The 11,839-nt window shown below is 34.6% G+C and overlaps 1 protein-coding gene across 1 annotated transcript; it reads right to left on the bottom strand.

Annotated features, from left to right (window-relative positions):
* Positions 1 to 289: 289 nt before the first annotated feature.
* Positions 290 to 8,144, bottom strand: LOC110035767 (mechanosensitive ion channel protein 6-like). Its single transcript, XM_020740056.1, has 5 exons — positions 6,202 to 8,144; positions 2,471 to 2,594; positions 1,855 to 2,148; positions 1,578 to 1,780; positions 290 to 930 (listed from the first exon to the last, which is right to left on the bottom strand). Exons 1-5 carry the CDS (start codon positions 8,142 to 8,144, stop codon positions 645 to 647), a joined length of 2,850 nt encoding a protein of 949 aa, XP_020595715.1. The 3' UTR covers positions 290 to 644.
* Positions 8,145 to 11,839: the final 3,695 nt, after the last annotated feature.

Here is an 11,839-nt window from a genome sequence, read left to right as displayed (position 1 = left end):
CCTGATAGAAAGTTGATATAATTAAAATTCTTTGATAACTATACAACTGTATATACTAATAGTCAGTACTCTATTGTATATATATCTTCAGCAGCTTCGCCAAACTTCTGATTCATATTTCATTTTCAATGCACGTCAAATAAATTCCTATGTTTATAAGACCACCAATTGTCTGCTTTCTTTTACTTTTAGCTTGTTAACATAAATGAAATTTGATGTTAATGGAAGTATTACTGAAAAAAAAAATTGAAATGTTCGAGCCATTAAGTTGTTGATTTAAAATGCCCTATAAACTATTAATAATACAATTTCATTCCCAGTCTAAAACCAACACTCATCTCCAAAAGAGGCCTTTTCTTCAAAACAAAAGAAACATTTTTAATGCAATTACATGCATAGCACTCGAAGCATTGCTATTTATAGAATTAGCATTCTTTTTCATCCATTTTTCAGTTTCTCACTAAAAGTTCAACATGCACGATACACATTTTTCATTTTTATCATATCCCCAATGGTTTGATCAGTGGCACCTGTAAATGCAATGGTTCAATAGTTCAAAAAAATCACCTTGGTGTTAGTTTTGTAAATAACAAAACTTAAAGTGCTGCGTATGTAATTATCCATAAAGTTTGTAGGTTTAGGCATTAGCTGCAGGTGTTCCATGTGGAAGGGAGGCGATTGGAGGTGGCTGGAGGCAAGTTTCTGATATTCACATCCACAGGCAACATGCGATATTCAATATCAAGTTCCTTTAATATTCTGATAATTTCCTGTACCACTGGTTCTCTCCTCGTCCACTTTAAACCCATGTCCTGAAAATTGATGCGATGTCGCATCCAGAGCGAAACCTGCAACTTATTTACTTCTTCAAAATCCTTGATAACAATCTGAGCACCAGGGTACCAATGATCCTTCCTATTCTCCATGAATCTGCAGAGTATAGCAATATCAAGTGTGACAACATAAGTTGAACTAAAAAAAAAAAAAAAAAAAAAAAAAAAAAGGTTTTGTATACCAAGATCAAGTGTGACGACAATTCCAACTAAATTTAAAACCCTAAGCAAAGATAGCGCACCCTAGTAACTTTCAACAAGGTTTTGTTAACTAAAATTATTTCGTAGCATAAAATTGATAAACAATTTTACAAAACTCGGAACTGTTTGTTTTTACTCTTCATAATTACATGGTCAACTTTTGAATATAACATACTGCAGTGTTCCTCTACGAAGACAAGATGTTCATGTCTAATTTAGTGCAAATTACAAACTACAGTTTTTCTACAAATTAATTGATAGCCGGAGTCTAATTTCTAAAGAAAAAATGTGGGGCGCCATGTGTCAAGTGGGTTCTATCATTTTTAACACTGGTAATGCCAGTGTATTGCGGTGGGGCTCACTTGACACGTGACGCCCCACCATTGGACTCCTAACGCAAATTTGATGTAATATTTTCCCAATTTCTAACCACGGTTTACAGATGCATGCCTAAACATTTTTTATGGTTGATTTCAGAGTGCGTTTAAAGAGCTAAAATCAATTCAAAACAAACACCAAATGAAATATTAAAAAATTACTTACGTTGTAATTCTTTCCCGCATAATTGCTATCTTTTCCACAGGAGTTGAGACGTGAATACAGAAGTCGACACTGTCTCCCATATCAGGGCTTCTGTAATAGTTGCCTATGGGCAGCGTAGCAAGCACACTATTTGGAAATGTAAGCTTCAGGTTGTCATATCTCAAAAAGACCGTTGTCAGAATATTCATCTCCTCCACAACCATCTAAAATTTATATTAGAATACCCACTTTAGACTTGAAATAAATTCGAGAAAAAAAAGAACAAATTTTATATTACCTGAACTCCATTCACTTCACAACGATCACCAACATCAAAGGGATGCATCACAAATAAGAAAATGATAGCCTCAAAAGTGGTTTTTAACGTGTTGCCAAAAATAAACACCAATAAGAGAGCTTGAGAGCTAATAAAAACAAAAAAATGTGTTGTTGTGATGTTCAGAATAAGAAGCCAGAGAGCAATTAGTATTATGAAAAGAACGACATTTGCCATCTGATGAAGTTTGTTCACTGCAGTTTTCGTATCATTTAATGTCAAAGAAAGGGCTCTGCGATCTCTAAATGCATTGATCTGAAACAAAAAATATCCAATATGATTCATAGGTATGATAAATTAATGGGGCATTTACATACATACCACCTTTTTCTTAGGTATTCACATATCTAACACCTAAACTTTATTTTTTACATTTATACCACCTATATCATTCATATCAGATAAAAAGTACTCCTTCAAATTTTAAAACGTGAAGTACACATTTTCATACTCAGTTAAGGTAATTGAAATTTAGGGGTTAAATATGCAAATTCATAGGAATTGGTATGTAAATCTTCCTAATTTAAAATTAAATGAGGGAAAGCATTTAAATTTCAATGAGAGAATGCATCAGTACCACCCAGTTCTTCAGAGCCCTCCTGCTGACTCTATTATCATCCTGTGCCCCATTAAAAAGGGTCATAGTCCTTAGAGCTTCATCTTCCCTCATGAATCGCATTAGATCCGCCAAGTGGATATGCCTACAAATTGCAAAAGGAATATAATTAACTCATTGAAAATCTCAAGCAGCTTAGAAACAATAGGCGGTGGTAAAATTAAAATAGTTAACATGTTTACATGTTATTGATGTTGCAACAAAAAAAAAACAGCTAAGAAATTGACATCATCCTGATCATCATCATTAAACTTATATTAATTGGTTTGTTAATCATCCTTATTTATATATTCATTCTAAGTGATCATGAGATGATAACTATGTATACTATTATTGTTGCCACAATAAGAGTATTTTTCTAAAACTCTAAAACTCCAAAATGATAATAGATATTCATTTTTAAATGAGCTCTATCATATATCAGAAAAATAAAAAGAAAACTTTTTATTTGAAATGAACATCAATCTAATATATCTAATATATAATCTACATCTACATCTCTACATACATCTTATCAAGGAACAATAAGAAAGATATTTTCATCAAACTTTTTAAGAAAAAGGCACCATTTTTAAATGGGCTTTTCTTAAAAGTTCAAATTTTTCTTTATTTGTTAAAAGAGAAAAATAGTTTTAATTTAGAATATAACATCATAAAAGAGATTAAGACTCATATATTAGAATAATTGTAAAACTTGATATATTTCACTATAAAATAAGAAAGAAATAAAGAGTTAAGAGAATATATTATAGAATAAAATATAATACTTAATAAATGCTAACTTCTGGCAAACTATCTATGGCAAGATTCTCCTTTTTTGTTTGGCTCAAGAAATTTGGGTTTCTTTTTTAAAATGAGATTGAATATATGTAGGTTTGGGAAAGAGCACTTTATTCTACACCTTTTATTAATTATATACATGCATAGTCATAGTGGGACACTCAATAGGGAGCAAGGGAGAAAAAGGATTCATGTAGCCGATCCCACTTAGGGGGAGAAAGGCTTGTTGTTGATGTGTAGTTATAGTAGATCAGATCATGTATCCTCTCTCATGAATTTAGATCCTTTTTTTCAGCCTAATTATATAATTGATGTCCTTTTTATTATGCTTGATCTTTTTGTTCTTACCTAATACCTTCATCGTATACATTTAGGGCTCCAAACAAACTGAGTTGAGCCAACTAGACTTTTTTTGATCTTGGCCTTGTTTATTAAAAGTATGTTCAAGATTGGCTTGAGCTCAATTTGAGCTTTTATAATAGTGTTCTAGCTTATTTCGTTTAAACTCGTGTTTATTCAAGCTTGGTTTGGGCTTGACTCTAGCTTGATTTATATTTTTAGCCTAACTGCATAAATTTGTGCTTTTTATAGTGCTTGATTTGTTTTTATTACTTAACGATTTCATTATATTCATTTAGGGTTACAAGAAAATTGAGCAGGGCTGAGCTAGAAGCTGTTCAAGCTCAAGCGCATGTACTAAAAGTATGTTAAAGCTTGAATCAAGAATGATCCATGTTTTTTTGAGCGTTCATACTTGGTTCATTTAAATTCAAGTTTATTTGAGCTTAGTTAAACTTAGCTTAAGTTTGGTTATTTATATTAATCAACAAGCAACTCGTTTTCAATCATAAATAAGCTAAGTCTAGGTGAGCCTAGATATGTCACCAAGAAAATTTTATTATTAGGAATGAATATCAACGCTTTTTGAGGAAGAGATATTTCAAATTAAAATTCAATATCATCTGAGTCCCAATTTTAACAAGTTTATAGTCAAACTAAGCATCTCAACAAGATGAGCCCATTGATGCCAAAAATGCGAAAATCTGAGTCCAAATAAGCCCAATCAAAAACTAGAAAATAGTTGAAGCCATTAGTGCATCCATTGGAAGACCAGAAGAACTCAAACTTTTGGTATGTTTATTCTCAAATGGAGCATCTCTAAGATATGAATCCAACGAGCCCAAGCTCATTCACTTCTGAGGTCACTAAGGCGCTTAAATGTTGAAAAGGAAAACAATGTGTACCGTCAAATAAAATATTTTGAGATTTTGGTGAAATTTATCAAAATACCTCTATGAAAATAGGAATTCCATCTTCACATGAAGGGAGATGAGAAGAGAAGAGTGAGCCGACAAGTAGAGGTGAACAATCATCACCAACAATTATCGTAGGAAAATATGCTGTTGTAGCAAAAAATTATAACTTATGTAGTCAATTATGATCGCTATAGCAACCAACTATGATTTTTATAGCCAATTATTACTACTGTCGCCACAAACAACAATTATTGTAGCCCTATTGCGATTATTGTAGCCAAACTATTATTATAAAACTATAATTATCAGTTCTTGTAATCTCATCTTCCCTAGTTCAAGAGAAGTGTGGACATCAGTACTTTCAATTTTCTAGTGTATTATTTTAACTAGGCCAGACGGGTGATTTTTGCCATTCCAGGATTTTTTTTTATGTAAAAAATCTAATTCTCTTACATCTCTATCCATGAGTGTGTTGGAAAACTATATATAATATTTCTCTATAGTTGAGAATTGTCTAGCACACAACAAGCCTATTGAGTCTAAAATCATATTGAGCTTAAAAAAATATAATTTTAATTTAGCAAGCTTCAAATGATTTAAAAGCTCAATAATTCTCTTAAAAAATGAGTTTGAACATCATATCAAGTTTTCATTGATCGAGCCTTTATTAAGCTTCTTAATAAATTTGTTCATAAGCTTTAAATAATAATGTTCAGGATCATAAACAAATAGAACAACAAACAATTCAAGTTCGTTCATTTAATAACTGATCATTTGTATAATTCTTCAATCTTATTTTGTTAATTAATCCTACAAATATAAAAGAGCTTTTATCTAGCTGTTTATAAGAAGTTTGCCAAACACTAGATTTATTTGGATCCATACATCCATTTATTCATTTCTAATACATGCTTCTACAAGTCAGATTTTTCCTAACATGAGAGGCCATTGAAGGGGGTTACATGTAGCAAGAAGAGTGGCCATAAGTGACAACAAGTGCATAAGTTGAGTGCAATAGCTGTGGTCTCTAAATCTAGATAAAGGCGTTCTCGTATATTGTTATAGGGACTATGTCTGATGAACTGCTAAATAAGGACTAGTCAAATATGATTAATGGTTTACTTGATTAAGGTATTGTTTGACGAGGGTCAAGATTTGACTTTGCTTCAAATATGTTATTGGCCATTGACCACGTCACAGCAAACGATCAACATAACTAAAATATAAAGTTAGATCAACCAAAATATTATATTGACGCTCCTTATCACATAAAAAGGAGGGTGAGATGTAAGCTAAGAACAGAATATCTCATAAAAAGGAGGGAACGATGTAAGCTAAGAACAGAATATTACTTCATAGTCATAGTTATTCCTACATTTCTGTTGTAGATGTTTTGGCTGTAGACGAGTATGTGCATGCACAAATTTACAAAGGAAGAATGCATAAAATATTTGATTTGCTTTTGCAGATCTAATCAAATGCAACGTTTAGTTGAACATACTTATAAATATGAAATAACAATAAAAAATAATTGAAGAATGCATGAAGAAACGATTTTAACCAAATTGAATTTTGTGGCAGCATATTAAATTTATTTGTAAGCTGAAGATATATGTCATTATTAAGTATGCAATGAAGGGGAGTTGCAGTACTCACTTAGCGCCTTGCTTTGCAACATTGTTGAAGATCTTCCTTGCGGCTATCTTCGCTTCATGCTCACTTTTAATTTGCAAAGTTGACTCGTCCTCCCCACTCTCTTGTGTTATCTGCTCATCTAGCGTCGTTAATGTCCCACGCCTCACAATTCTCATCAGCCGCTTCATGTTCCAAGCTGAAATGTTCTTTTGATTGAGCTTGTGCAACTGATCCATGGTAATAACATCCTCCTGTCGTGGCTGTTGCCTACTAAAATCTGTTCTCGAGAGGGCACCGGACAGCTTGAAACTCTTTTCTATCAGAGAGCTTCTCAAACCAATGGATTCACTATAGATACCACCATTACTACCAATCACTCTGTTCCTGTAAGGCATAGCTGCTGCCTTGAGGTCGTTCGGTATCGTTGCTCCAGCATTCTGAAACTTCTGCACCTCGGCAATCATTCGATCCTCCTCCTCCAAGCTGTGTTGTATATCTACGAGTGGCGGACCTGAAAGCGTCTCAATAATGTACTGGTTGAATACAGCTTCTTGAATTCGATCGAAATATCTGCTAACGTGGAAGGAGGAAGCTAGGACCTTGAGTAGAAGAGTCTTCACGAGACGTAATACTGAGGCGACAATTAAACAAAAGAGTATCCTTGTGATGTAGGAAAGCGCTTTGTTCTCCCGCTCCGCCTTCTTGTCGAACAGTGATTGCCAAGCAATCAATACTTGGCCGAGCCAGATACAGTTCTGAACGGCATTACGCACGCCGTACACGAAGTAAAGGAGTCTCTTCCGAAGCTTGAAGTTGCGCTCAAGGAACAAGACGATGATGCGTGTAATCCAGCCGGAGAGGAGGCGGCCTGAGATGAGGACGAGGACGAGAACTACCCACTTCCATAAATCGAGTCCCCAAATGGTCCGGTGCTGGATCCCGTGGATGGTGAGGCTGCAAATAAGAGCAGCAATAACTAGTACAAAGCCGATAGACTGCAGTATAGTCCAGGTGCCGATCTTGGTGCGATTGAACTCATCAGGAAGGTCCTCGAAGGGGTCCTCCTCGTCCTCCTCTATCACCGATGACTTGCCAAGCAGTCCGGATCTGGGCGGGCCAGGCCGCGGAGGCAATTGGGCTGATGACCTCGGCGGGAGCTGGCTGGATTTGTTTGGCATTCTAGTCGACTTCCTTTCGATAGTCCCACCACTGCCGACAATCGGTGGATCCATCAACCTAGACCTCGTCTTGGCCCTCAACAGCATGCTGCTCCTGCGGTGGAAGAACGAGTTAGAGGAACAGTGCACAACTTCGGTGCCGCCGTCCCTCGCGCTAGGGTTCACGGTAGCCGAACCACGGCAGAGTTCGCGCCTTTCACGCCCCTCGTCATAGGTGTCAGAGTCATCGTCCTCTGAATCCTCCTGGGAGTGGCGGGAAGGTGGATCAGTAGAAACGTCTTGAAAGGAAACGCGCAGATCCTTCGACTCTCCAACATTCTCCACTGGATTCTTGAGCTCATCCATCTCGAGGTCCATATCCAGGGCCATCTCGGCACCGGATATCTTTTGTTTCTGTATGAACAAGCTGATCAGCCGAGACGGAGGGTCCTGGACCTGCTTCGTCTCCTGTAGGCTCTGCTTCTGTAAAGAAAAGCCCGACTCCTCTACTGCTCTTCCCCCAACACCCCCGCGGCCATTGTTAAGATTCCCTTCCTGCAGGAACTCGTAGCTAGACTCCCTCCACACATTGTTACCGGCGGGCCCCCGGCCCCCCGCCGGTATCGGAATACCCGACTGCATATTGATATCCGGACTCCCCTCGTCGATTTTAACGATGACCTCCTGATGATCGCTAGAGTCTTCGTGAGGGTTTCCGTACAGAATCGGCCGCTGGTCCTCTCCGTCGCATTCGGATAAGTGCTTGTTGGAGCGGTGGGATTTGAAGGAATTGTGGAGAGAAAGCATGATACTTTCCTGAAAGAACTCACGCCAACAAGATATATTTTAACGATCGCGAAAGCGAGGAAGATCGAAATGGCGAACAGAATGAATTCATTTCCTTTTATAACAGAGCACAAAAAGGAGCTGTTTCGTTTATCGTTGATCGAAATAAAAATTACGATGGGCTTCGGTCCACGCGGCCGTAAGAAGCAGGGCTGTGAGACGCAAACCAGCCGTTCGTTGGGAGGTGGAGCGCAGAAGGAGGGTAGCCGAAGATGGCGCGGAATGGGTGGGAAGAGAACCTTCTGCTTTTATTCAAACTTCGAATCACCGTGCGAGGGCTGACACGTGCCAGGCGGATGATGGTTGGATGCTTTTTTTACATTCATACCATATCATTTTAATTTATTCTTTATATATCTGATCTATTGATTTTGATCTTTAAACATATAATATTTTAGTCAGTATCGTAATCGCATCCATATAAATAAAAATTGAACTTTGAAAAAATTATAAATAATATTTATTTATGTAATGTTAACAATTCATGTTTTAGACATATAAATATTGGAAAAAATATTGTGCCCGACTGCCATGCACCGGGCGTAGGTTCATTGTCCGAATGCAAGAGAATAATGTACATTTAACTTAAAAAGGTAGAAAAAAAAATATTTGATGTGACGTTAAAAGTACATTTTGATACAGGGGTATATACATACATATCACACAATTTTTATATAATTAAATGTCTAACTCCTTAGCTCTCATATCAAAAATACTGCCATCAATAACCTTTTAAAAGAGAAATACAATGAAAATAAAGTGTTAAAAATATAATCTGAAAGTTTAGATGTTAGATATGTAAATAAAAATAAGGTACATGAAATCTTCTCTCCCATGTCGCAGTTATCTTTTTCATTTTTCATTTTTGTTTATTTTTTGTTTTGGGTTAGTATTGATGACATTTCATGGTTCTTCAAGTCATTATAAATGTATATAAATAATCTATCAACTCTGTAACTCATGGATGTGTGCTTGTGTTTTATGTTGGATTAGTCATCTTCACTCCAATTGATTGCTTGAATGTTTTGGAGCAATCAGCATTATCGTTGTACATGGATTCTTGTAATAATCATACATACCACCCAATTTCTATGCATATATCTAACACCTATTCTTTATTTTCATATCACATAAAAAGCATCACCATTAAGGTGGTACGCACGTAAAAATTAAAATTTAGGTGTTAGACATATTCGTACGTTTATAAGTATTGAGTGGTATTATGTAAATCCTACTAAGACGAAGATAGTTCACCGCTTAAGAGAGAGATTTGGAGAGATTTGCACTAAATAGACAATATGAAAAAATACAAAAGATAATGAACTTCTGGAGAATGTTTGATAAGAAGATAATAGCCTGCGAGATGTCGAAAATCAATCTGCTGAGAGTATAATATAGTGCTTTTTGTTCAGTATTATTTTTGTCCAAACGTGTCTTTATTAGTGCTTGAGATTTTATTTTTGTCCAAACGTGTCTTGAACCCTTTGGATATCGAAATAGTGCTTAAGATTTTGAAAATTGGAGTAGATATTAATATTCAGCATTTAACATTTTAATTGGGGTTAGATGGGACGTTGTAATAACTATTTAAATTATTTTAAAATAATTTAATAATGCAATAATATTATTTTTTTACAACTAATCATATTTATTTTAATTTAGGACACTTCATTTCGAAAATGTTGAATATAACTCTAAATCAAAATTATGAGATAATATTTTAATAATTTTCTTTTTGTTGAATCTAAATTTTTTTTCTTTTTAATCACTGAAGGTAAAATTCCAAAAAATTAATCGATGTTAGAACTAGTTAGTTTATCAATAATCAATTTCATTCGATGGGTTCGAACTGACTTTATGCGAAAGTGACTTTGAGCCTAGGCTAAACAAATTTAGTGGATGAAATGGTCTAATCGTTCTATCCTTTTTTTTCAAAACAATCACACTTCACCTATGCAAGGGTGGAATCTCGGGTCTCTTGGTTGGAAGACAAAGCTTTCAACTAGTAGGCAGAGATGATTTATATAATTTGAAGAGAATTTTGAAGTCTCATAAAGTTCCACTGAATTATATAGGCCACAAATTAAATACTATAGAAAAAACAGCTAATTAGGAGGCCAACATTCCAATTTTGCACAAGTACAAATCTAACAAGTAAACACTATTTCTTTGTTTCAACCAAACCCTATCACCAGTAAAGGAAAACTTCGAAATTCCAATTTCCTGATGTATTCTTCATTGATGCAGAGCACATTCAATGCAAAAGTACTCCAAAAATATATATTTCCACCAAAAATTAGTATGCAGAGATGTATGCACCGTTCGTTCTTCACTATTAAACAAACCAAAGTTGTATTTCAGTGCGCCAATTTTTTTTGAAGAAAAAAATTGATGAAAGTTCTGATCAACGGTAGAGATTGGACGACACATATATCTCTGCATATGCTGTCCATATGAAATAATTTCCATAGAGAAGTCTCGTAGAGATTTTCCCAAAATTAATTACTTCATATTAAAAGATCAATTCAAAAAAGTTAAAAGACATCAAGTAGCAGTGAATTATAATAGTTTTCCTCGTATATGATAATGGCTAATAAGAGCAACCAGAACTGTTGAAATAATGCTTGGGTGCGTCCTGCATTAGCTGGGAATGAAATGAAAAAAAAGAAAAATATTTAAAATGTCTCACTCAAAGAGAAAGCCCACAATTCAAAATGCATCATAGGCAAAATTTACTGGCATGCATTAATTGATTAAATTAAAAAAAATAAACTGAATCAAATATATCAGTCGAATTCATTAGATTTTTTTTAAAAACCAATTTACTGTTTATTTTGAATCTAGGTCTATCTGTCTCAATTTTTATTTGATTTTAGAAAATCCTAAGCCTTAACTCAGTATAATTTCCAACACATATAAATAGAATGCAAGAAAACTGAATTTTTATGTGAAGAAACTGTGAAAAGGGAAAACCCACAGGTCTAACCTAATCAAAATAATTCACTAGAAAATTGAAAGTCATCTTTTCTAAATTCTAGAAGATGAGATTATAGAATTATGTTGAAATCATAATTGTCTAAAACATTACCCATCAAATGACTCTTTACAACATAACCCGGCAAACCCTTTTAAGAGAAAATAAGAGATTTATCTTTAATTTTTGAAAGTGACATTTTGGTAAATTTAGCCAGATCATAAAACACTTTATCAAATAGTCCACATTGATTCCCTTGATAACATGTCACTTTTTTCAAAGTTTAAATGTCTTAACAACATCAAAATTAGATAATGTTAAGCTCATTAGACTCCTCTCATTCAGTAGTTTGATCTGGCTGCAATCATCACAAATTTGGAGATTGTTTAGCTTCCAATCGATGAATCAAAATCTTTAACAATACTTTGAGTACTTGAGTTGAGTTTATTTAGACACTTATGGAATCTTTTTTTGCGCCATTGTGTTCATCTTGTCGAGCCACCTAGTTTGACTATAAAAATTGAGGCTCAAATGATCTTGAATTTGATTTTAGAATTTTGTTTTGCTCAAAATTCATAGGAATTCTTGCTTGATGATAAAATTTTGTTCATGACATATGTGTGTGTGTGTGTGTGTGTGTGTGTGTGTCTATATATATATATATATATATATATATATATAT

This window comes from Phalaenopsis equestris, unplaced genomic scaffold, assembly GCF_001263595.1.
Source record: "Phalaenopsis equestris unplaced genomic scaffold, ASM126359v1 Scaffold199749, whole genome shotgun sequence".
NCBI lineage: Eukaryota > Viridiplantae > Streptophyta > Magnoliopsida > Asparagales > Orchidaceae > Phalaenopsis > Phalaenopsis equestris.
Note: the sequence above shows the minus strand (reverse complement) of the source record. Positions and strands in the feature narration are given on the sequence as shown.